The following is a 25,131-nucleotide window of genomic DNA, read 5'->3' on the forward strand; positions in this document are numbered from 1 at the left end:
ACGTTTTCGTTACCGCGATAACTTGAGAACAGCTGAAGGGATCTTAGTCAAACTTGGTGCAGGTATATATAATGAGGTAAATATGAACTGATTCGATGTTGGGGTCATGAGGTCAAAGGTCAAAGGTCAGAGGTCATGTTAGATTTTTAAAAATCCTGTTACCACCATAACTTGTGAACCAATGATGGGATTTTGGCCAAACTTGGTATAAGAACTCGTATATATTGTTGCGGTTCTCTGCCGCCCTTCTTCCCCTTACCAAGGGGGGATTAATCCCCTTGTTCTTTCTGGGCTTGACGGAACCGAGACTTGTAACGTCCCTTCCAGGCACACGCAAAGTAGGGTCTCGGGACCAACTCTCACTCGTATCTAATTCCTTGCGCCGCCACGGAAGCGAGGAAGCAAGCCTCGCACGAGCCACGTGTGGTTTGCGTACGCTGAGCGGATTGAGTACCACGTGGTCCGTGCAGTTTAGTAGTGGAACCCGATTCGAGCAATCCTATTCGTACCATGCTTAGCCAATGAAGAAACCACAGGAACGATCGAATGGAAGAAAGGAAGAACGCAGGTTTAATTATTCCCACACGTATATACAACAATCGGGGATGCAGAGACACAGGGCAGCACTTAATCAGTCTTATCTTATCCTCCGGACTCGGGCCCGTCACACTCACACAGGGAATTGCAGATGTTGATGTTCAGCCAAACGCGTCGACGTGGTCAATGGTCATCCAGGAACGGCCCCGTCCGGCTCTCCACGGTCCCAGCACGTCCTGCGAAGATGGCAGCAGGCGATGGAAGGAACCTCGTAGCGCGTCTCCTGAACAAAGGCAGCCGGTGAGGTGGAATGGCAAATGCGGGACTCTCAGTGCGGCTGGCGATTACACAGCCGTTTTCACTCGCGCGACTTAATGCACTGTATATCGATCAGCCTCCAACTCAACCGAGCGTCGCTTTATAATAGCGCGTATTTCGGTTCATGCGCGTCTTTCTTTACCTGCATATCTTTCACAGTTCTCTGACGCTCACAACTCCTCTTACTCGATCCTCTTGGTTGGTCAGTGCGCACGAGTTCTCTCTGGGAAAGTCCTTCGTTCATCAGCGAGAGTCCTTTCAGGCAGCAGTCCTCTCGGGGGCTTTGTGCAACGGGTTATATAGCTACGCCCCCGAACCTCCTGGAACCATCTCGAACCTTCTTACCACGCCCTGTGACGCAGCGCCGCCGCCACCACCTCTGAGCCCTGATTGGTGGCTCGTGCTTACCGTCAGCGCTTCTGCCGCTCCGCCCCGACCCTCCTAGACTGCGTCGTGTTAATTCGCCCAAAATGAACCAAAGTCAGCGAAAAGGGGCATGAGGCTAGGGAAGCTGGAAAGTCGGTAGAAGTAGGGCCTATTCTCCTGACTCTACTCAACGCAGAACTAACAATGGAAAAGGACTAAGCTCACAAATGCTAATAAATAACTACACTATCGCGAGGCAACATGTTGCTTGTGTGACTAACTATGAGGGGGAAATTTTTACCTTTATTATACTCACTGTACAAACTCAAAACCGCAACAATATTATGATGCAAAGATGACCTGATTATGTTTTGGCATTAAAGTTGAGGAGTGAGGTGATTTTGTGATTTTTGTGAGGTCAGAGGTCATGTCAGGTAAAAATGTGATACTTGAGAACAGCTGAATAGATTTAAATCAAACGTGGTACAAGTATGTGTAATGATGTAATAATGTGTGTGGAGGCATATCTGTCGACGTCGTGACATCAAAGTGTGTCGTTCTAGTCATTTTAAAATTTTCTTTCCACTACGTTTTGAGGGAAAATTACATGCCCAGACCAGGAATCGAACCCAGGTCCTCTGGAAAACCGTACCAGTGCTACAGAGGACCTGGGTTCGATTCCTGGTCTGGGCATGTAATTTTCCCACATATATTAACTTAATTATTTAATCCTGTTAATTAATGTAAGAACAGCATTTATGCGTTAACCTTAGTTAGTGTAAAGGGAATTCAAATCAATCCATAGTTTATTTGGAGACATTGCAACAATCATGAACTTCTCTGCCGATGAGTGGTGTGGGATTGATTCCCATTGCTGCTCTCTCGCCAACCCATACTTGTTGAATACTCTGTTCTTTGCTAAATATGCTCTTATACAAGGACATATGAGGCAGGAGGATGGGGGGTGGGAAAGGGGGGAAATGATCCCCCAAAAGCCAACTTTGCTTTTATAATTTTGGCATAAAAATATCATGAGATGATAAAATATTGCGAGATGACAGAAAAGTTGCCGCTTGCCTGTGATGTAAAAACTCACGTGAATTGTCATATATTTGACCATTTTTGAAATTATCAATCGTAATCCTTTTGGGGTTAAAATAGTAGTAAAACTCCGATAAATATCTAATGTATTATACATCTGGCAAGTGGCAGCTCTGCCCGACTCCCGAGGCCTTTTCCGCTCTCAATCACTTTCCAAATGATGCATCTCCGTCCTTGAATGTGTGTCATGCTTACACAGAAACACATCGTTTCTTTTGTCGCAGGAGGAATACGTCATCCGCCTTCTTCTAAAGGATCAATTCCTTTTCATTAATTGTTGTTCTTAAAATTTTGGGATTTTAATCATTCATGTGACTTAAGTGCTTTATTTGACTTGTTCTATGGCTCGTAGTAGAGCTAAAACACACACACACACACACACACACACGCGCGCGCACCTCTCATAGATGGACAGGCAAATGAATAACATTGCCACTGAGCTTGGAGGAAGTGACAACACTTCCTGGAGTACGTCTGCATGTCATTAAAGTGCCACATTCGGACAACATAACCATCATTTGGACAAATCTGTAGCCGCCCCCTAAAAAAAATTGGCTCATACGCCCATGCTCTTATATGATTTGAGGGAGGCCTTCCTACTACTTTCATCTCAATGCTGCTTTTCTCCAAACCTTTACTTTGTTAAAAAATAAAAATAAAACTAAAAAAAATACATATATACTGGTATATACAGAACATATATATATATATATATATATATATATATATATATATATATATATATATATATATATATATATACAAGGAAGAGTTGGAAGGTCACCTGCGTGTCACGTATGCAGACACAAGGAGGAACGAAGTGGTGGAGGACATCGAAGGATTGGTGAGACCGACAGAGCCAGGTGTTCCATTTGATTTGTCAGAGCCAAAGATGGCTGAGATTGAGGCAGTTTTGAGGAAGGCATGGGCGGCATCGGCTCCAGGACCAAGTGGAGTGCCATACAAGGTGTTTAAGAGTTGTGAAGGCATCAGGCAGTATCTGTGGAAGGCTCTGAAGGTGGTATGGAGGCAAGGAGTGGTGCCCAGTCAATGGACTAGGGCGGAAGGAGTTTATATTCTAAAGCAGGAGGAGGCTGTGACACTGGAGCAGTTTAGACCAATATCATTGCTCGATGTAGATGGGAAGATATTGATGAGTGTCTTTGCGGCACGGCTCTCAGGCTTCATCAGAGGGAATGGTTTTGTGGATGGTTCTGTGCAGAAGGCAGGAATACCAGGATCGCCAGGATGCATTGAACACTCGGCAATGGTCTGGCAAGTGTTACAGGAGGCAAAGAGGCAAAGGAAGGATGTGGCGGTGGTATGGCTGGATTTGGAGAATGCATATGGGTCAGTGCCGCACGCCTTGATCAGGTATGCCATGGATTTATTTTGGGTGCCACGGAGATTTAGGGATTTTTTGATGGCATATTATGATCAGTTTTGGATGCGGTTTGCGACACAGTCCTATGTAACAGAGTGGCAAAAGTTGGAAGTGGGGATCCCGATGGGATGTACCATCTCCCCAATTTTGTTTGTGCTGGTTATGGAGTTGTTGATACGTGCGGTGAGTGGACATGGGAAAGAAGTGGAGCTAGCCCCTGGTCAGAGGTTGCCAGCAATGTTTGCTTTCATGGATGACCTGACAGTTGTCCAACAGTCCGCTGATGCAGCAGTAGAGGTACTGGGACGACTGGAAAGGTTGATGCGGTGGGCAAGAATGGGATTTAAAGCAAGAAAGTCGAGGAGTGTGGTAGTGAGACGAGGAGTGGTGGATAACATGCACAGGTTTGAGCTGGGAGGGGAGGTGGTTCCATCATTGGTAGAGGCCCCTGTGAAGATTTTGGGAAGATGGTATACAGTGGAGTTGAATGATGTGGGAAGAGTGGAGGAGGTCAGAAGCAAGCTTTTGAGAGGTTTGAAGAGGATTGATGGATGTGGTTTGCCAGGTAAGTTGAAGGCATGGTGTTTGACGTTTGGGTTGATGCCACGAGTATTGTGGCCATTGATGATGTATGATATTGCAATTGGGCATGTAGAGAGGATGGAGGTTGTGGTGAGTGGGTTTGTGAGGAGGTAGTTGGGAGTGTCACACTGTTTGACGAACATTGCTTTTCTGGTCAGGGTGGAAAACTCCAGTTTCCCTTGACATCATTAACCAAGGAGTTTAAGGTGGTGAGGGTGCGGGAGTTCATGATGTTGCGGGATTCAAGTGATGCAGTGGTAAAGAATGCTCTCCCTGAGAAGAAGGGAAGTCGGAAGTGGAATGCAAGAGCAGAGGTGGACGAGATGGAGGAGCAGTTGCAACAGGAGGAGGTCGTGGGGATGGTACAGCATGGGAAGCATGGCTTGGGGTGGATGGAGCATGAGCGATGGGGAAAGGCATGTGTGAAAGAGAGGAGGTAGATGGTTGAGAGGGAGTTGAGAAGAAAGGAAGAGGAGGGGAGATATGTGAAAGCAGTCGGTCAGGCACAGCAAGGTGCTTGGACTAAGTGGGAAGGTGTGCGGGTGAGGATATTGAAGTGGCAAGAGATTTGGAGGATGGAGCCAATATTGTTGAATTTCCTGTTGCGGGCAACGTATGATGTGCTTCCATCACCAGTAAACTTGAGATTGTGGGGGTTGTTGCAGGAGGAGAGATGTTATTTGTATGGAGGTGTGGGAACGGTGCAGCATGCACTGAGTGCATGCTCAGTAGCATTGGCAGCAGGAAGATACAGGTGGCGACATGATCAGGTGCTGGCGGTGGTGGTGCAGATGGTGCAACAATAGGTGCTGAGATCGAGAGAGAGAAGAGTGGAGAAGGAGACTGATGGGGGAGAGGTGTGGTTTGTCAAAGAGGGCCAAGTGGAAAGAGGTGGAAAGAGGAGGAGGAGGAGGAGGAGGTGGAAAGCAAGAGGGCTGTCAGATGCTTGTGATTGGCATGTGGTGGCAGACCTAAAGCCACAATTGGTATTCCCAGAGGAGATCTGTGTGACAAGGTTGTGGCCTGACATTGTCATTTGGTCAAGTGCAACAAGACAGGTCATCTTAGGGGAGTTGTCGGTACCTTGGGAAGAGAACATGGAGGAGGTGGACGAGAGGAAGAGAGTAAAGTACAGTGAGCTGGAGGCAGAGTGCCTGGAGAAGGGTTGGCGCGTTCCGTGTCAGCCATTTGAGGTGGGGTGTAGAGGGTATATTGGCAATTCCTTTTCTGCATTTATTGCTAGGCTGAGAATGTGTGGGACAGAAAGAATGAGGATGTGTGACAAGGTGGCCCAGGTTGCCTTGAAAGGCTCATTTTGGATATGGAGGACGTTTGAGGACGGATATGGAGGACGTTTATGGAGGCACGTCGAACGGTGTAGGTTGGTTGTGTGTGTGTGTTTTTTTGTTTGTTTTTTGTTTTTGTTACCATTGTTATTTCTTATTTTGTGTATATGAGTGAGTGGGTGAGGGTGTGTGTTTTTGCATGAATTAATTTTTGCATGAGTGTGTGTTTTTGTGTGTTCAGTGGTGTATGATGCAAGTGTAGGTGGTTGTTTGGTTGGTGTTCTGTATGTATGGGTGTGTATGTGTGTGTATGAATGATCTGGTGTGTTTTGTTGGTGAGTGGTGAAGGGTATAAAGGTGGGTGTTTGAGTGTTCCACCATGTTTGTTTGGTGCTGTGGATTCTGGATGTGAAGGTGGTGTTGTTGTTGTTGTTGTTGTTGTTCGCACTGGCTGGGGGTGGGGGTATGTACGCATCCAGGTGCAGTTGCTGCATGTGGATGTATACGTTCCCCTGCTGGCCCACCTTAGCTGACCGTATCGAGGTTGAAGGGCCGAAACGGGATGATGCTGAGGACCCGGTCAGTGCGGCACACTTGTGACCAGGTGTGTTTTGAACTTATATATATATATATATATATATCGTGGTATATGCAGGATATATATATATAGTGGATTATGCAGAATATATATATATATATATCTATATATATATATATCTATATATATATATATCTATATATATCTATATATATATATATCTATATATATATATATCTATATATATATATATATATATATATATATATATATATATATATATATATATATATATATACATACAGTATATATATATATATATACAGTATATGTATGTATATATATATATATATATATATATATATATATATATATATATATATATATATATATATATATATATACAGTATATATATATATATATATATATATATATATATATATATATATATATATATATATATATATATATATATATATATATATATATATACAGTATATATATACAGTATATATATATATATATATATATATATATATATATATATATATATACAGTATATATATATATATATATATATATATATATATATATATATATATATATATATACATATATATACAGTATATATATATATATATATATATATATATATATATATATATATATATATACATATATATATATATATAATATATACATATATATATATATATATATATATATATATATATATACAGTATATATGTATATATATATATATATGATCGCTTAGTGCAGAAGCCTTGTGTTTGTGGAACTTAAACCTGTGTTTCTTTTTACGTGATTATGGCATGACCTCAGAATTCTTGTTTGTGCGTAGGGGCAGTGCGTTGACTGCAATGGAGACAAGAAACCTGAATGTCCACCAGGGGCCATCAACACGGTTAGAAAGTTTACCCAACTTCTCGCAGTCATTATAAAGAGTATGTTTCTTTTTTTCTTTTTTGACTGCTGTCTGCTGATTGTGAAGTCTCCCAGGCCTGAAACCTACCTCCCTTCACAAAAAAAAACTTACATTACATATTTCAGAACAGAAAATATACATTTTTGTGGATAATGATGGTAGATTGTTCTTTGGTCTTGTCTGTAAGACATTGTTTTTTTGTTTTAAGTGTTTGGAAGGGAATGTCATGTGACCATGACGGTCTAATCGTTTTTTTCCTGTTTTTTTATTGTTGGATTATTTTATAACTCATTTATTTTTCACCAGGTATTCAACAGGACAAGCTGTTTTTACGCAATGACTCAAAATGGTCTTCCGATTATTAAGACGGGCTGTGCTCTATACTGCAACCAAAGTATTGTGGTGAGGACATCACCTTTTCCAGCACAATGGAAGTTATTCACACTTGTAGTACAAACCAAACAAACATGATTTCATAAAATTTGTGGGGGTTCAGGGTGGAGGTGAGGGGGACAATCAGCAAATGTTTGGTTTTTGGATATCAGCTAGTAATAACTATTTTACTTCTGTTTGTTGACGATTTTAGTACTTTCATGATATTTCACTTTTCATCATATATAATCATGAATATGATGATGATATAATGTACATTGATAATTTAAGACATCGACATTGACTGACGTAGCCGTCTAGTCTGCGGTAGTAAGTTATAGAGAAAGTCTTTAAGAAGGATGAGTGATGTAAATTCCCTTTTTTGTCATCATCATCCTTGTTATATTTGCTTTCCTACAGATACCAACTTGTTGCAAAGGGTTCTATGGGCCAGATTGTCTCCCTTGTCCCGGAGGATTCGTGACACCATGTTATGGGCGCGGTCAGGTGAGATATGTGGATATTTAACTGTCTAATAATGATTCGAGATGCTGATCTTACCCAAAGGGAAATAATTAAATATTCAGGAGGATTAGAAGTTTGCTGCAAGAAAACAAAACAAAGGTTAAGTTAATTGGGACTAAATATGAGAATAGGAAGATTATAACCTGTGAATGGTAGGCTGGGAGTGGGGAGGAACAGCAAATCATGAGTCCATATGGAATTAAAATCAAGAGAATTGAGTGGATACCTTTCGGATATACAAAGAGAAGTGGAATTGAATTGACTGAGAAAGGCAATCCTATCAATCTGAGACTGCAACAGCACTCGGTAGAGTGCTCGGTGTGCATATGCTGAAACCCCTAGCAGCGGCGGTCATCGGGGCAGGGAACATATACTGTATCATGCATGCCAGATAAGGATTGTTACCTAAAATGGCTCACAGAGCTTCTAAGGTAAGCTAATAATACTTGTAAAGTACACGAGAGAAAGGGGTGTGCATCTGCACAACAAAATATTTGGTGAACTTTCTGATAAGCTCTCCCAAAAAGTTCATCTCTTGCATCCCCGACTGCAAAAACTGCAGACTTGTGGGCTGGTGCAAGGCTTGTGGACGGGCTGTGGACAGGAGCATTCTACCCATCCCTGATCATCCCTGGCAGTGAATGGACTTTGTATTCTGCAAGATTATGTTGTGTGAACTTGGCAGGCTTGGTGATTTATTTAATGAATGTCTGCAATTGGAAAGACGATGCTGTCATTACCAACATTCAGGCAAACTTCCCAGAGGAAGACACTGTAACTGGTTTGGTTGCTTCTTAACATCAATGGGAAGGTCATATCTGGGGCTTGTAAATGCACAGCGTAAGTGTAAAATGATGATATTTACTATTAATCATGTTGGGGAGGAGTGAGGGCGAAAGTAGGAGCTGTATAAACTGTGAGTACTGATATAAATACAGTGCATTCAGAAATTATTCAGACCCCTTCAATTTTTTCACATTTTGTTATGTTGTAGCCTGATGCTGTAATCGTTTAAATTCAATTTTCCCTCATCAATCTACACTCAATATCCCATAATGACAAAGAGAAAACAGAATTTTAGAAAGTTTTGCAAATTTATTAAAAAGAAAAAACTGAAATATCACATTGACATAAGTATTCAGACCCTTTGTTATGACACTTGAAATTTAGCTCAGGTGCCTCCCATTTCTCTTGATCATCTTTGAGATGTTTCTACACCTTGATTGGAGTCCACCTGTGGTAAATTCAATTGGTTGGACATGATTTGGAAAGGCACACACCTGTCTATATAAGGTCTCACAGCTGACGATGCATATCAGGGCACGAACAGGAGGTGTTGAGGGTGTGGCGATCGGGCTGCGTGATCCTCGTTTAGTTTTTGTTGCGGTCTCGTGGCGGTCTCATTGCGGTCTCGTCGCTCGCACTTCCGGGCTTGATTCCCGGTCCAGATTCAATTCCCGCTAGTGGGAATAAATGGAGAGTCCCTCGGGGGAGGATGAGGAGGGGTCTTTTAAATCTGTTAGCAAACCTCGGAAGAGAGAGAGGGGAGGCCAGGTGTCCTCTGATGAGGTGTCCTCAGTTGGGAAGCCCAAGCGTAGGGCTTCCCTCTCCCAGGCCTCTGGCAACCCCGTCGATTCGCTCGATAAGTTTGTGGTCATTGTGGCGGCCGTTGAGAGGCCTAATCGTGTGGGTCTGTCCAATCCTATAAAGTTAGCAGAGCTCATAAAGAAAGAGTTCGGGGAAGTAATGTCTGCGAAAGTGCTTCGGTCGGGCGACCTGCTCCTTGAGTGCAAGTCAGCCGGGCAAAGGGACAAGGTGTTGAAAGCATCCCATTTTGGTGAGGTCTGTGTTTCGTGTCAAATCCCGAAGTACATGAGAGAATGTCGTGGTGTCATCTATGGGGTGGATTCATCCATAGAAATTGAAGAGATTAAGAGTTATTTGGCCTCCAGTGGAGTGACTGATGCTCGCCGTCTTACCACATTTAGGGATGGAGAGAAGGTGAACACCTTATCAGTCTTGTTGTCCTTCACTGGTCCTTGCCTTCCATCAAAGGTTCGGCTCGGCTATTTGGCCTTCACGGTAAGAGAGTACATACCGGCTCCTCTTAGATGCTACAAGTGTCAGAGGTTTGGGCATACGGCCCCATCTTGTCGGGGCATGATTCACTGCAGCAGATGCAATGGCGATCATGAGCGTAGTGTTTGCCCGGCTATTTGGCCTTCACGGTAAGAGAGTACATACCGGCTCCTCTTAGATGCTACAAGTGTCAGAGGTTTGGGAATACGGCCCCATCTTGTCGGGGCAAGATTCACTGCAGCAGATGCAATGGCGATCATGAGCGTAGTGTTTGCTCGAGTGAGCAAATGCATTGTGGGAATTGTGGTGGGGCGCACAGCTCTGCTTTCCGAGGCTGCCCGGTTTTTCAAAAAGCAGCGCGAATTCAGCAGTAAAGGTAAAGGAAAAATTAACTTACGCTGAAGCCATTTCGAAAGTTTCTGGGACTAAACCTGCCTCGTATGCAGGTTTGCGTAACTCATTGGCTCAGTGAAGGTCGCTACCAAAACAGTAGGAGTCCAGACTGAAACTGAGCGAGTCGAGTGTCGATCAGAGAGAGCCAAATCTGATTCCGATTTAAATATTTCTAAAGACGCGTTTATTGCGTTTATTTCCGAATCTATCAACTGCTCTGCAGTAGCATCTAGTCGAACGGACAAAATCCGTGCTGTGTCGGTTGCCGCGGCTAAGCATCTGGGTTGGGAGGAATTTTCCATTGGTCAGATCCACGCTCTGTTGGGGCACAAGAGGAGCGGGTCGAAGTCCAGGCCTCAGAAAGACCCCCCCTTTCTTGAGGACTGAGGCTCCTTCAATGGAATGCGAAAAGTTTACCTGCTCACGGTTCAGAGTTTATTAAATTTTTAAGTGATCTCATAGTAAAACCAGATATAATATGTATCCAAGAAACTTGGTTAAAGAGCCACATTTCATATAGGATTCCAAATTATTTGTTAATTCGCAGGGATAGAGCTAGGGGCAGTGGGGGGGGGATGTGGGGTTTTTGTGAGGTCAGGAGTTCCTCATAGGGTTATTGATTGTCACGTGGAGTTGGAGTGTAATGTGGTTTTATTTCCTAGCCATAGTGAGACCTTCTCAGTGGTTAACTTTTATAATCCGTGTCTCTCTTTGAACGTTCTTGCGCTTAAAGAGGTTTTATGCAAGTGCGAAGGGTCAATCTTTTGGTGCGGTGACTTCAACAGCCACAACACTCTATGGGGCTCTAAGCTCACGGACAGTAATGGTTCTTGTGTGGAGAAGGTGATGGACGACCTTGACTTAGTAATACTGAATGATGGTAGTGGAACTTTCATAAATCCTGGCTCTGGTCGGTCTTCCCCTCTTGACTTCACGATAGTCTCTGCCTCGCTTGCAGCAAGGTGTGAATGGAGGGTTCTTCCAGACAGTCTGGGTAGTGACCACCTTCCGGTGTCCACTCACCTCAAATTGGAGAGAGATCTGGAGGGGTTGGATAGGCCTCCCTCTTGGAGTCTCTCCAGGGCTAATTGGGGTAAGTTTTCCAGATGTTGCTCCAAGGTGGTCAAGCCTGAATTATTTAACGAGAATCCTGATATCTTCAGTAATAGTTTAGTCAAAGGAGTTTATCGCAGTGCTCTCGAGTCTATCCCCACTTGTAAAGGTCAGATCGGTCAGAGAATTAAAGTTCCCTGGTGGAATGAGGAATGCGCGAGGGCCATTAAGGCCAGAAAGTCTTCCTTTAAAAAAGTTAGGAAATCCTTGCTGCTTCAAGATGCCATCGAGTTCAAGAGAAGAAGAGCTCAAGCTCAGCGGGTAATTAGACGCGCCAAGTCTGAGTCTTGGCGAGCATTTTGTGCGTCTATTAATCCGGACACCTCCATTAGTTCTGTTTGACGTAGGGTTAGAAGTATGTATGGTAGGAATGGTGGAGGGTGGTCGATAGCTTGGTTGGTCAGCAATAACGCCCCTGTTTATTCAAGCCAGGAGAAGGCCTCTGCTTTAGCGTCCTTCTTTTCAGATCAGTCAGGTGATGATCCTGTCGATTCGGAGTCAGGTGAGGCCAAGCGTCAGTTTGTCTCCCAGCACAAAGACATTCTCTGTGATGTGAGCCCGGATAACTCCCCGCTTAACATGGATTTCTCTCTGGGTGAATTAAAGCAGGTCATTTCCAAGTCCCAGAATAGTGCTCCTGGCTCTGATTCGCTCACTCACTCCATGTTCAAGCACATGGATGATAGTGTCTTGGAAGTGTTTCAGGTGTTGATCAATAAGGTCTGGGCTTCAGGTAGGCTCCCTGGTGCGTGGAAGCACTCCATAATCATTCCTGTTCTAAAGCCTGGTTAGGATCCTACAGACCCATCCTCTTATCGCCCTATAGCTCTTATTTCTGTTGTTAGCAAACTTATGGAGAAGATGGTTAATGAACGCCTGATATTTTACTTAGAAAAGAATAATCTGCTTAATAGATGTCAGAGTGGATTCAGGAGGGGTCGGTCCTCTTCAGATCAAATAGTCTCTCTGGCGAATGACATTAGGAAGGCTTTCATCGGCCGCGAGTCGGTGCTGGGGGTTTTCCTTGATATTCAGAAGGCCTATGATTCTGTCTGGAGGGACGGTCTTCTGTTTAAGATTCACCAGTTAGGCATCAGGGGCAGACTTTTCTGGTGGGTCCGTGATTTCCTGTCTGGCAGATCTTTTCAAGTGCGTGTTGGTGCTGCTCTGTCCTCCGTGTTTCTCACTAAAAAGGGTATTCCTCAGGGGAGTTGTATTAGCCCCACTCTTTTCAACATAATGATAAATGATGTTGCCTCTCTTCCAGGGGTGCGGGGCAATTTGTCTTTGTTTGCCGATGATATAGCTATCTGGGTTCGGGGCAGGAACTGTGCGTTCATCTCCAAGCGCCTTCAGGCTGATGTTGTCAGTATTGAGCAGTGGGCTGCAAAATGGGGTTTTGCCATCTCTGGGCCTAAGTCTAAGCTTGGAATCTTTAGTCTCAAGAGAAAGGTTGAGGACGTCAGATTAACAGTCAATGGCACGGCCCTAGAAGTCTCTCCGGTGGTCCCCTTTTTGGGGGTGATCTTTGATAAGGGCTTAACCTGGAATGCCCATTGTGCCAAACTTGTAGCTAAGTGCTCGAAGGGTCTCACCCTTCTCCGTTGTATCTCGGGTACTTCTTGGGGTGCCCACCAGGATAGCCTCCTTATCTTGTACAGAGCTCTAATACGTTCGCACTTTGATTACGGGTGTCAAGCCTTTTGGGACATGTCCCTGTCCATCCGGAGGAGGTTGGAAGGAGTTCAGTCCAAAGCTCTCCGCATATGTCTTGGTGCCTTTAAAAGCTCTCCAGTGAGCGCTCTCCTGGTTGAAGCGGGTGAGCTGCCTTTGTCACTTCGATGGGAAGTGTCTATTCTCAAATACTGGTCCAAATGCATTTCCTTCGGGGTAAATCATCCTGGCAGTTCTCTGTTCCTGGATTGCTGGGAGTATCATGCTCTCGGTAATCTCCGTCAGCTCCCCCCTTTTGGTCTCAAGTGTGTTAGGGCGGTTAAGGGGTTGGGGTTGGACCTCCCCCCGGTTAACACAGCCAATAAGTGTCCCTATGGCCGCCTTGGACCCTCGTGGTTCCAAGAATTCACTTGGATTTACAGAGTATGACAGACAGGGACAATCCCGTCGCGACAAGTAACATGGCTGTGGAATTCATTCACAAGTTCTGGAGTCAATCTCTCCATGCTTATACAGATGGCTCCAAAGATCCGGGTCTTGGCCGCACTGCGGCTGCCTTCTGCATCCCTGATGTGAAGGTGACCAAGGCTTTCAGGCTTTCAGACCACCTGTCGGTATTTTCGGCAGAACTTTATGCAATTGTTTTGGCTCTTGAATGGATTATAGACTTTTATCCCCTCAGCGCGGTCATATTTTCCGACTCCCTCTCGGCTCTGATAGCGCTTAGGTCGTTCCAGCCTGGCAGTAGGAACGAATTGGTTCTTGAGGTAATTCATCTCATAAGTTTGGCCCATTGGAGGGGCACGGTCGTCGATCTATGCTGGGTCCCGGCCCATGTGGGCATTGCAGGCAACGAAGTGTGTGATCAGGCGGCCAAACGCGCCCTCAATCTGGATTTCGAAACCCCAGTTCCGCTCGGCCAGGCAGACCTCTCTAATTTAATTAAACAGAAAATTAATGTTATATGGCAAGGTCAGTGGGACTCCTCCCCTAAGGGGAGGTGGTGTCACAAGGTGCATCCATCAATCGCGTCCTTGGGGTCGTCTCCCCGGCTCCCTCGCAGGGAGCAGTCTATCTTATCTCGCCTTAGAATTGGACATTGTTTTCTCAATTTTTATCTTCACAGGATCGGGTGCCATCCCTCGGGGTGGTGCGATCGGTGTAAGGTTCCCGAAGATCTGGACCATGTTTTTTCCTTTTGTCCGCGTTATAATAATGCTCGATCTCGTCTTAAGCTTTCTGTCCACGGAATGGGGATCACGTGGTCAGGTCTGCCAGAAGCCTTTTGCTGGCTGGATCTGAAACATCCTGGGTTTTGTAGAACAGTTTTAAAGTTTATCAAAGAGACGGGGTTAGCAGTGTGAGTCTCTAGTTTTTCTCGTGTTAACCTACTGGTTGGTTTGTTTGGATGTTAGGGTGCGTGGCGTATATAGAGCCTCGCGGCTCTGAAAGCGCCATTAAACCTCAAAAAAGAAGAAGAAGAAAGATGCATATCAGAGCAAAAACCAAGCCATGAGGTCGAAGGAACTTTCTGCAGAGCTCAGAGACAGGATTGTGTCGAGGCACAGATCTGGGGAAGCCTAAAGAAAAATATTCTGCTGCATTGAAGGTTCCCAAGAGCACACTGGCCTCCATCATTCTTAAATGGAAGAAGTTTGGAACAACCAGGACTCTTCCTAGAGCTGGCCGCCCGGCCAAACTGAGCAATCGGGGGAGAAGGGCCTTGGTAAGAGAGGTGACCAAGAACCCGATGGTCACTCTGGCTGAGCTCCAGAGATCCTGTGTGGAGATGGGAGAAACTTCCAAAAGGACAACCATCACTGCAACACTCCACCTATCTGGGCTTTATGGCAGAGTGGCCAGACGGAAGCCTCTCCTCAGTGAAAGACACATGAAAGCTCACAATACAATATTTCACTTGGAGGTTTTCGCTGGCGAGCAGAACTGAGTCACTGAAAAAGGCTAAAGTTGGCCATATTGCTTGACCTGAGATGCAGGTGCCTTCATTGCTTCACTTTTTTTTGTAACAATGCACAATTATCAAACTCAACGTTACCAGGGATATGATGATGAGCTGTTTGTGTTCTCCCATTCAGTGTGTAGATGGACATGATGGAAACGGCACGTGCTTGTGCCGCAAGGCTTTCATCGGCTCAGCATGCCATGTCTGTACCAGAACAGACCGCCATGGACCCACCTGTGACCAGAGTGAGTTGACCATGATATACCTCGTAAATTGCTTACTTACCTTCCACGCATCAATAATGTGTGCAACATGCATGCAGCTTTTGTTTTGCGCTCTGTGTTTCTTGCTGGACATGAAGATCTAAATACTGTAATTGAGCTAATATAATTAATAAAATGATGTGTTTTCCTAGGATGTGGAAGAGTTGTTTTATTTTTAAAAGTAAATCTTAATATGATGATGACAAGATGATGATGATGATGATTCTTAACTCTTAGATGCAGGCGTCAAAAATCCTACATAAACGCAGCCATTAGGCCTCGGAGGCCCAATGGATGTATTCGTGTCATGTTTTTTTTATTTTATTTTTTTTATAGATTTTTTTTTCTTTCATATCCTTTTTCAATCCAAGTCGATGCTCATGGGTGTGCATTTGCTCAGAAAATTGATCCTATTAGTTGGAAGAATCGCATACAAGTAATGAATGTTTTTTTTTTTTTTTGAAAAAAATTTTTTGTTCTTGGTTTTTCAACTTTTTTTCTCTAAAAGGTTGAGGCTAATGGAGGAGTATTTGCTCAAAAAATGATTCACTAATCCTTTTATTTAGAATGTACATGTCCACAAGTGTCACAAATCCTACACCTATGCAGCCATTGGGCCTCGGAGGCCCCACAAATGTATTCGCGTAAAGTTTTTTAATTTTCATATTTTTGTCACTGAATTATTTGTAACCGAGTTATCATCGCATATAATGAGGCTCACATCAAGAAAATAATGATATGACATAGTAGTACAACAACATTTATGCAGAGCCTCGAAGGCCCCAGGCCTGCATTCGTGTCGGATTTTCGGGTTATAAGTGAAGAATGAAGATTTTCCCACGAGCCTGAATTAATTTTTTTTTTATGTCACTGAATTTTGTGTAACAACATGAAAGTTGGTGAAAATTAGGCTCATTCCAAAAAAAATTGTACAGCATAGTTTTTGCAACAAAAAAAAACCTTGTGGGCCTCCGAGGCCCAATCACTGCATCCAAGGGTGAAAATATATTGTGCTCATTTAACAGGAAAATACAGAGAGCTGCTGTTATGATGTGACAAAGACAGTTTACTAATACAATACACTAAGTTCTCCAGCACTAAGTTCTCCAATCCTTGCAAATTGACGTGTGTTCTCCAGATTAAAGGGAGGGAATGATATTCTGTACTTTGTGCAACAATGTTTAGTCTCTTTTGGTATAAATCTTCGTCAATTGTTTGTGAAGTAAATGTTAGCTCTTTCACGAGCCTCGATTCAGTATACAAAAAAATATATATATATATTGTGGTGTGCAGAATGCCCCTGCTTACATGGTGAATGCGACAACCGACCAGGCAGTGGTGGAGTGTGTCGGACTGGCTCCTGCAAACCAGGTCTTATGGGCCAACTATGTGACCGGAGTACCGTGTCATGTGGTTCCTCTGGAAAGTTCTGTCATGTGCATGCTGAATGCCAGTCATCGGAAGGTAACCTGCGGTAAGGCCTTTTTGTTTTTCACGGTTGTTCTAGGTTGACATGCATTATTTTGGTCACCTTTGGACAATGGAAGATCACCAAAGTTCTTTCCATACCAACTGACCACCTCCAGGCACCTATCCCTCTTCCCATGGTTTCTTCAGCTCCCGACCCGACCTCCTCCCCCCCCCCCCCCCCCTCTCTCTATACTCCCCATAGCTTTGCTTTCAGCAATTTCCTACCGCATTTCATTCTGGTTTCCCATTTGATGATTCACATATCAGTAGTTTCAGTTTTACTTTTCAACATCAGTTTCACTTTGATATACAAGTTTAGAATCATCTATCTATAATTCCAGTAATCTCTGTGTGTATGTATGTATGTATGTATGTATGTATGTCTGTGACCGCTGTTTCTCGACAACCACGGGTCCGATATACTTTAAACTTGCCAGGTATATTGCTGGGGACCCGAGGATGTGCCTTTTCAAGGTTTCATATTAATCGGACAAGTAGTTACCGAGCTATGTCCAAAAAACGATTCAACCAATCAGAGAGCAGCGAGCTATCACGTGTGCCGAACGTGGCGAACAGACTCTGCCTCGGACGGCACATTTGAGAGCGTATTCATTTATTTCACGTTGGAAAACTATGTTGCCGTTAAACTATGTTTTAAAACTAAATAAAACTAATTTGCGATTCATCGTAACTGCGATTTGCGACCTTCCGGACAGTGAAGACTTCACTTCCGGCAGCCAATCACAGAACGCGTTGTTGCGAGCCGAGCCGAGCGCGTGCGCCATTACGGTTCGTAATTCGATTTCTTCCGGAGAAAATAATAATTTCTCGATTTCTTATGCGCATTATTTCTCCCAGAGCGAAGGGCGGAAGCGAAGAGCGTTGTTTTTTTTGTTTACGGGCGTACGGGCGTACGGGCGGGGTAGAGCGTACGGGTAGCGTTTTTTTTTTTTTTTGGCAAGGAACGGGCACCCACGTACGGGCATGCCCTAGTCTATCTATAATTCCAGTAATCTCTGTGTGTATGTATGTATGTATGTATGTATGTATGTCTGTGACCGCTGTTTCTCGACAACCACGGGTCCGATATACTTTAAACTTGCCAGGTATATTGCTGGGGACCCGAGGATGTGCCTTTTCAAGGTTTGAAATTAATCGGACAAATAGTTACCGAGCGATGTCCAAAAAACGATTCAACCAATCAGAGAGCAGCGAGCTATCACGTGTGCCGAACGTGGCGAACAGACTCTGCCTCGGACGGCACATTTGAGAGCGTATTCATTTATTTCACGTTGGCAAACTATGTTGGCGTTAAACTATGTTTTAAAACTAATTAAAACTAATTTGCGATTCATCGTAACTGCGATTTGCGACCTTCCGGACAGTGAAGACTTCACTTCCGGCAGCCAATCACAGAACGAGCCGAGCCGAGCGCGTGCGCCATTACGGTTCGTAATTCGATTTCTTCCGGAGAAAATAATAATTTCTCGATTTCTTATGCGCATTATTTCTCCCAATTCAGTCAGAGCGAAGGGCGGAAGCGAAGAGCGTTGTTTTTTTTGTTTACGGGCGTACGGGCGTACGGGCGGGGTAGAGCGTACGGGTAGCGTTTTTTTTTTTTTTTGGCAAGGAACGGGCACCCACGTACGGGCATGCCCTAGTCTTTGCAATTTGTGTGCTACACAAATAGTGCACGGAAAAGTTCATCAAAACCGATTTTGGGAAGAAACTTTTTCGAAATTTCTAAGGGTCTAAAGTGTTTTTAGGGTCATAAAGGGGACTAAAGTGTTTAAAGAATCAAGGCTCTTAAAAGGACCAAATGGGGTCTAAAGGTGTCTAAGGATGAAAGAGCAAAATGGACCAAAAGTGTCCAAATGGTCTTAAATTGTCCAAAGGGTCCTAAAACGTCAATAGTTCTGAAAAGTGTCGAAGAAGGTGTATATGTTTCAAAAGGGTAGAAATGGTTATGAAAGAGTCTAAAGGGTGTAAAGGTCTAAGTGGTGTAAAAGGCCAAAGGTGTCCAAGGGATATAAAGGGGTAAAGGGCTCTAAGGGATGTAAAGGGGTAAAGGGCTCTAAAGGGCGTAAAGGGTCAAAGGGGGTTGAAGGGGTTAAAGGGCTGAATGGGGTCTTCAGGGGTATAAATACAGCTAACATGCCCCCCCCCCCCAAACCTTTTCCTTCTAATATTCCTCTTTTCACAATAAAAGTAATCAATTTCACAGGTCAATTCAGTCAAACTGTCGCTGTGTGTGTGTCTAAACCAGATGTGTGTGCAAGCCTGGATACCGAGGTGATGGTGCATCCTGTGAGCCGTTCAATCCATGTGATGATCCTGACAATGGTGGCTGCCATTATAGTGTAAGTTGTGGAAACATTGGTGCATATTGGGAGTTTTTTTAATGCTGTTGTTATCCTGTGCTCGCAAAGCGAAAAGTGGGGTCAAGCGATCGGTTGCATCCATACTTATGTCGTACATACGTGTCTGCATTTTTACAATTCATTTTATTGGCAAGCGTTGTTCAGATTGACACAAACCTTAGGAGCTCCTCCTCCTGTAGAATTTTTTTAGTCATAAGTATGACGTCATAGGTCAAGTGGTGCAGGCACCATCTTGGAAAAAAAGAAAAAATCTGACATCTTTATCTCCAAAACCACTCAATGGAAAAAAATGGAAACATGGCTCATTGTCAAGTACTCCCCATGGGGAATAACATGTTAATACTTGTGTTATCGGTATCTTCATTATGACGTCATAATTCAAGTACATTGTTCAATCCGATCAGTATGAAAATTTTTGACAGTCATCTGGAGATAATTTGGTCAACAAAATTAAATTGATGACATCATAGGTCACATGGTTCGGCAGCTATGTTGGATTAAACATTTTTTTAAACTTTAAAATTGTCTTCTCCAGAACGGCTGACCAGATCAATGTGAAATTTCATGAACATAATCTCGTAGCCTTGTGGAATATAGGGTGTCCAATGGATAAATCACAGGTCACATGGTCTGGCAGCCATATTGGATTTAACCTAAAACCTTTTTAAATACCTTCTCCAGAACAGCTGAGCAGATCTTGGAGAACCTTCACACACATGTTCACCAAGCCTTGGGGATACCATGATGTTCACAAATAAATCATAGGTCACATGATCTGGAAGCCATGTTGGATCAAAGGACACAAATAAATAATTATTTCTCTGAAACAGCTGAAGCTATCGAAGCAAAACTTTCCAGATATCATCCAACGTCATCTGCTATATAAAAGAGCCATTGGTCTGTTTGTCGCCTTTTTTCTCAGAGATGACTGAACGGATCTCCGTCAAGCATTCAGACATTCATCAGTGAGTGCCTGGGAGTGTTTTTCGCAAAAATAAAAAAAATCTTCTTTTTTTTATTTTTTAAAAATCGCTCTATAGTGCCTAAGCCTTTATGATTAATGACAGTTAGATAAAAGCACACATTCGCATGATTAAATACAAAACAATCACCAGACCCTTGAACACAATTCATAAAACAATTCCGGAAGCGGTCGAACTTGGTGGTAAGGCTTCTTCTTCTTCCTGAATGTCATACTTAACTCAGAAACGTGATGAATGGCACATTCACCAGCATATTGTTGCGGATATGAGGATTGTGTTTTTTTTTATTGTGTTGTATTGTATAGTAAATTGTTGTAAATATCACCCTCTGTAAAATGTAATGATTCCTTGTAAATACCTCCGTAGTGTAAAGGTCAAAGGGCGTCTCGGTAGTTATTCCATAAACACCACATTGCAGGACACGATAAAACCCTTGTTCAGTAGCTTATATCTTATTATGTGTCTTAGGGTAAGGCTGTGTCTCCCATTAATTTAAATACTCCATTGCACCAAGTGAAATAAGAGTAGATCCCCTTTCATTTCATTTCAATGGCCAACTGCATTTTGGGCGGTTTTCTTCAACCACCATTGGCCACGAGGCAGGGTTGGGGAAGAAAGGCGGGTCCCCACCTCGTCAGAGAGGGGAGGAGTGGCCCGGCCCCGAACAACCAACCAAGCACGAGGGGTTTGGTTTGAGAGGGCGGAGGAAGAGCGTTTGGGGGAGGTTCGCAAAGGTTGAGGGGCGGGGCCTATATAACCCGCCGTGGGGTGTCCCCCAAGCAGATGGGCTGGAGAGAAGTGAGAGAAAGGCTGAGCTGAGCGCGTAGAGAGGTCCATGACAAGAGCTGAGTTGGTCGTCAGGGGTGGTCAGTGGTTGCGTTGAGTGGTTGCGTTGAGTTGTCGGTGGAGAAAGAGTGGTTGGACCAAGAAAGAGAGAGGAGAGAACCCATCACGCCAGACCCCCCACCAGCGCATCGGCTCCACCAAGCAGCTCCGACCCGTGATCCCGCGCACACGACAGGCTCGGTGGCATCAGCGGCCGTCGAGGTCCAGCCCGACGTCCCGTGCGGGATCAAGCTCCAGCCAGCTCCGTGCCGTCCTCCCCCTCCAGCCACACACCTCCTTCCAGCCAATCCACTCTGCAATTCCCCGCGTGAGTCTGCGTCTTTGTTTGTTCTGTCCTGGGTAGTAATTAAACTAAGTCAGTATAAGCTAGTAATTTGCACTGTGTCACCTGCGTCTCATGTCCCCTGTAAATAAACGTGACTGCTTTCTTTTTGCATATGTGTGTAAATAATAATAAACCCAGTTACTCTTCTGTACGTCTTCTTCCTCTTTGCATTCGGTCGCTTTAGAGTTTTCCAGATTGAGTAGCTGTGGCGCGATACGGCCAACGTTTGGGTAAATCGGGTGAATCGGGGAAGAACAGTTCGGCCGCGGTTATACCTCCGCTCGGTAAAAATAACATCCTAATCCGCAGACCGTAACAATATATTCAACAAAAAGGTAAAACAACGATTTGACATTTGTGATTGATTCTGATTTGGATGTAATTGATTTCCATTATATTTGCATTCATATCAAATATGTTAATGTTTCTTTTTCACTTGAGCAACACCGGGTACTCCAGCTATAAACACTTTTATACTTTACTCAGGGTACAAATACAGATACAACTCTCTGGGGGGTAACATACTCTATGTGGCCGCGGCCTCATTCGAGGGTGTGGGGGACCAGGAGAAGGGCGTAAATTATCTATGTAAATGTGTACCGTGTAGCGCCACCTGGTGATGGTGGCAGAGGGCATTACAATTTCCTTTTTTACCTGTGCAACACTGAGGTAATGAAGCGCTCTTTGCATGAGAAAATTTTTCCTCCTCCTCTCCCACAGCCTCTCCCAAAACGGAGGGGCCTGTCAAAGCCACCCCAACCCCTCCCCTCCCAAAATATGTATATGTAGTATCTCTTTCTCCTCCCTCTCCCCTCACCACTCCTCCCCTCCCCCTTCCACTCCCCCAACTCCCTTCCTATACCTGGTGTTGGCCTAATGGTTAGGTCGGTGGGCTTGGGATCCTAAGGTCCTGAGTTCAAATCCCGTTCAGCTGTTGAATTAAAACCAGGTGGGGTTGACTCAGCCTGTCATCCTTCTGAGGTTGGTGAAATGAGTACCAGGGTACTGGGTATTCTCTCACGCAGGTTGGTGGCAGGATTTGCACTCTGGCTGCCGTAAAAACACCTCATTCCATAGCACACACAGTGGTCTGTATCGGGATGGTGCTGAGGAGTCGTCAAAGGACGCAGCGATCTGCTGATCCAGCGTACGCTCCCATATATATATATATATATATATATATATATATATATATATATATATATATATATATATATATATATATATATATATATATCTATAATTCCAGTAATCTCTGTGTGTATGTATGTATGTATGTATGTATGTATGTATGTATGTATGTATGTCTGTGACCGCTGTTTCTCGACAACCACGGGTCCGATATACTTTAAACTTGCCAGGTATATTGCTGGGGACCCGAGGATGTGCCTTTTCAAGGTTTCATATTAATCGGACAAGTAGTTACCGAGCTATGTCCAAAAAACGATTCAACCAATCAGAGAGCAGCGAGCTATCACGTGTGCCGAACGTGGCGAACAGACTCTGCCTCGGACGGCACATTTGAGAGCGTATTCATTTATTTCACATTGGAAAACTATGTTGCCGTTAAACTATGTTTTAAAACTAAATAAAACTAATTTGCGATTCATCGTAACTGCGATTTGCGACCTTCCGGACAGTGAAGACTTCACTTCCGGCAGCCAATCACAGAACGCGTTGTTGCGAGCCGAGCCGAGCGCGTGCGCCATTACGGTTCGTAATTCGATTTCTTCCGGAGAAAATAATAATTTCTCGATTTCTTATGCGCATTATTTCTCCCAGAGCGAAGGGCGGAAGCGAAGAGCGTTGTTTTTTTTGTTTACGGGCGTACGGGCGTACGGGCGGGGTAGAGCGTACGGGTAGCGTTTTTTTTTTTTTTTGGCAAGGAACCGGCACCCACGTACGGGCATGCCCTAGTATATATAAATATACTCCCTTCCTCACCCCTCCCCCCCTCCCTCCTCGGCAACGCCAGGTACTCCTGCTAGTAAATCATAAAGGCAAAAGGTTATAAGGAGTCACTTTTATTTTGTGTCTATCTTCATTTGCCCCAAGATATTGGCTCCAATTAATGTTTCTTGTTTTTTTTGTGTGTTCACCCGTGGTACATACCTCACAGGCAGACTGCTTTTCAAGTAGCATTGGGCAAGCACTGTGCGCATGTATCAAAGGCTGGACTGGGGATGGCAGGGAATGCTATCCCATAGACAACTGCCAGATGCCAGACAGGGGAAATTGTCATCCCAATGCATCTTGCTTTTACATCGGACCAGGGCAGGTGAGGCTTTCTTTCATTCAGCAACAAATCGAAAAGTTTGTATTCAGACAGAGGGCTAAACAAGGGTTATTGACTTGATAGTTGTGCCAGAATGTCAATTGTTTGCTCTATCCCTTCATTTGTCCATCTTTTTGGACCACTGCATTTTGTACAGCATCCCATTCCCCCATCAAATCCTTCCTTCTCCAACTTCTAACACTGTAAGCATTGCATCGTGCCCAATGGCACTCCTTGGTTAATGCGATATTTAGTGGCCGGGACAGCATATAGTAAGGGCATTTTATGAGATATTTCACAAATCTGTTAACTAAATTGTTACCAAAAAATTTCTTCACCAATATGTTTGTAAAGGTGTGTAATAACATGTGTTAAAATGTTGAAGTTCAACTCCCGTGGGAAACCCAGAATAGGATCTTAGCTTTGTCGAGTGCCTTCAACTTCACCCGGGGGAAAGCTGCTGTTGTCTGTGGATCTGGCAAAGGTGGTGCCGGAGAGGTGACTTCGATCCAACCCATTGAGTGAAAGGGAGTGTTTCCGTGAATAGAGACAATGTTTAAATCGATATTGTCTCCAACAAACTGAGTGACTGCATTGTTTGTTTCCCCAACCTCCATAAAGACCACCTGATCATTACTTGACAATTCACTTTCACTGGCTGGCACTTTGGCTGTCATCACTGATTGATCCTCAAGCGCAGCATCAACCGCAACCTCATCATTGATCTGTTCATCGGTTTCCTCCACAATGGGGTCAAGAGTGCCAGAAGTATCTGGAACATCATCTCCACTCCTACTATTAAGGAAGCAGTATTTGTAGTTTTGTGTCTCTGTGTAAGACTCAGTGTATCCCAGCCGGTGGAACTTGTTGAGCATCCATTTTGACCCAAATCTATGATCAAGTTGTATGGCAAGCCCCATTTGGTGTGGCAATACTCCAGACCGAGGTCGACAGGCCTTAATAAAATTCTGCCCCCAAACGGCAACTCTTTCGTCTGTCTTGACAATCAAGAACATCTGAAGGCTTGCAGGAACAAGTGTCAGCTGACTATCGATGTCAGTCATACTGTGTGTGGTGGGGTATGACTTTGGACCTAAATCAATCAAGGCAATATCATTGGATATGAACTTGAGTGCCGTCTTTATGATCTGAGTCTTCTCATCTCCATGGTCAAGATTAGCATGATGCCCTCGCAGAATATTGTCGGTGCCATCTTTGAGACAAAGTACATCTGCCCTTCTTTCCTGTGTTGTGAAATACAAGGTGTCTTCGTATTTCTCTAGAAGTTTTATCTTTAGCCAATGCTTTGAATAAGAAAGGCTCTTCTCTGGTGACTGATGAAACTCCTGCAGCTTTTCATGGACTTGGTCCATGTTCATTACCCCATGCTCTAATTCTGAGTCTAACCAT

General features: G+C 44.0%; 1 protein-coding gene across 1 annotated transcript in view; it reads left to right on the plus strand.

The window, feature by feature from the left end:
• STAB2 (stabilin 2) overlaps positions 1–25,131 on the plus strand; it is a 290,004-nt gene that overhangs the window by 68,671 nt on the left and 196,202 nt on the right. The window contains exons 19-25 of the mRNA XM_078775203.1: positions 6,976–7,038; positions 7,366–7,461; positions 7,852–7,938; positions 15,312–15,423; positions 16,735–16,915; positions 19,178–19,271; positions 23,566–23,724. Of these exons, the coding sequence (XP_078631329.1) occupies positions 6,976–7,038; positions 7,366–7,461; positions 7,852–7,938; positions 15,312–15,423; positions 16,735–16,915; positions 19,178–19,271; positions 23,566–23,724 (792 nt within the window). The remainder of the gene's footprint in view (positions 1–6,975; positions 7,039–7,365; positions 7,462–7,851; positions 7,939–15,311; positions 15,424–16,734; positions 16,916–19,177; positions 19,272–23,565; positions 23,725–25,131) is intronic.

This window comes from Myxine glutinosa, chromosome 4 (genome assembly GCF_964187855.1).
Source record: "Myxine glutinosa chromosome 4, kmMyxGlut1.1, whole genome shotgun sequence".
Lineage (NCBI taxonomy): Eukaryota > Metazoa > Chordata > Myxini > Myxiniformes > Myxinidae > Myxine > Myxine glutinosa.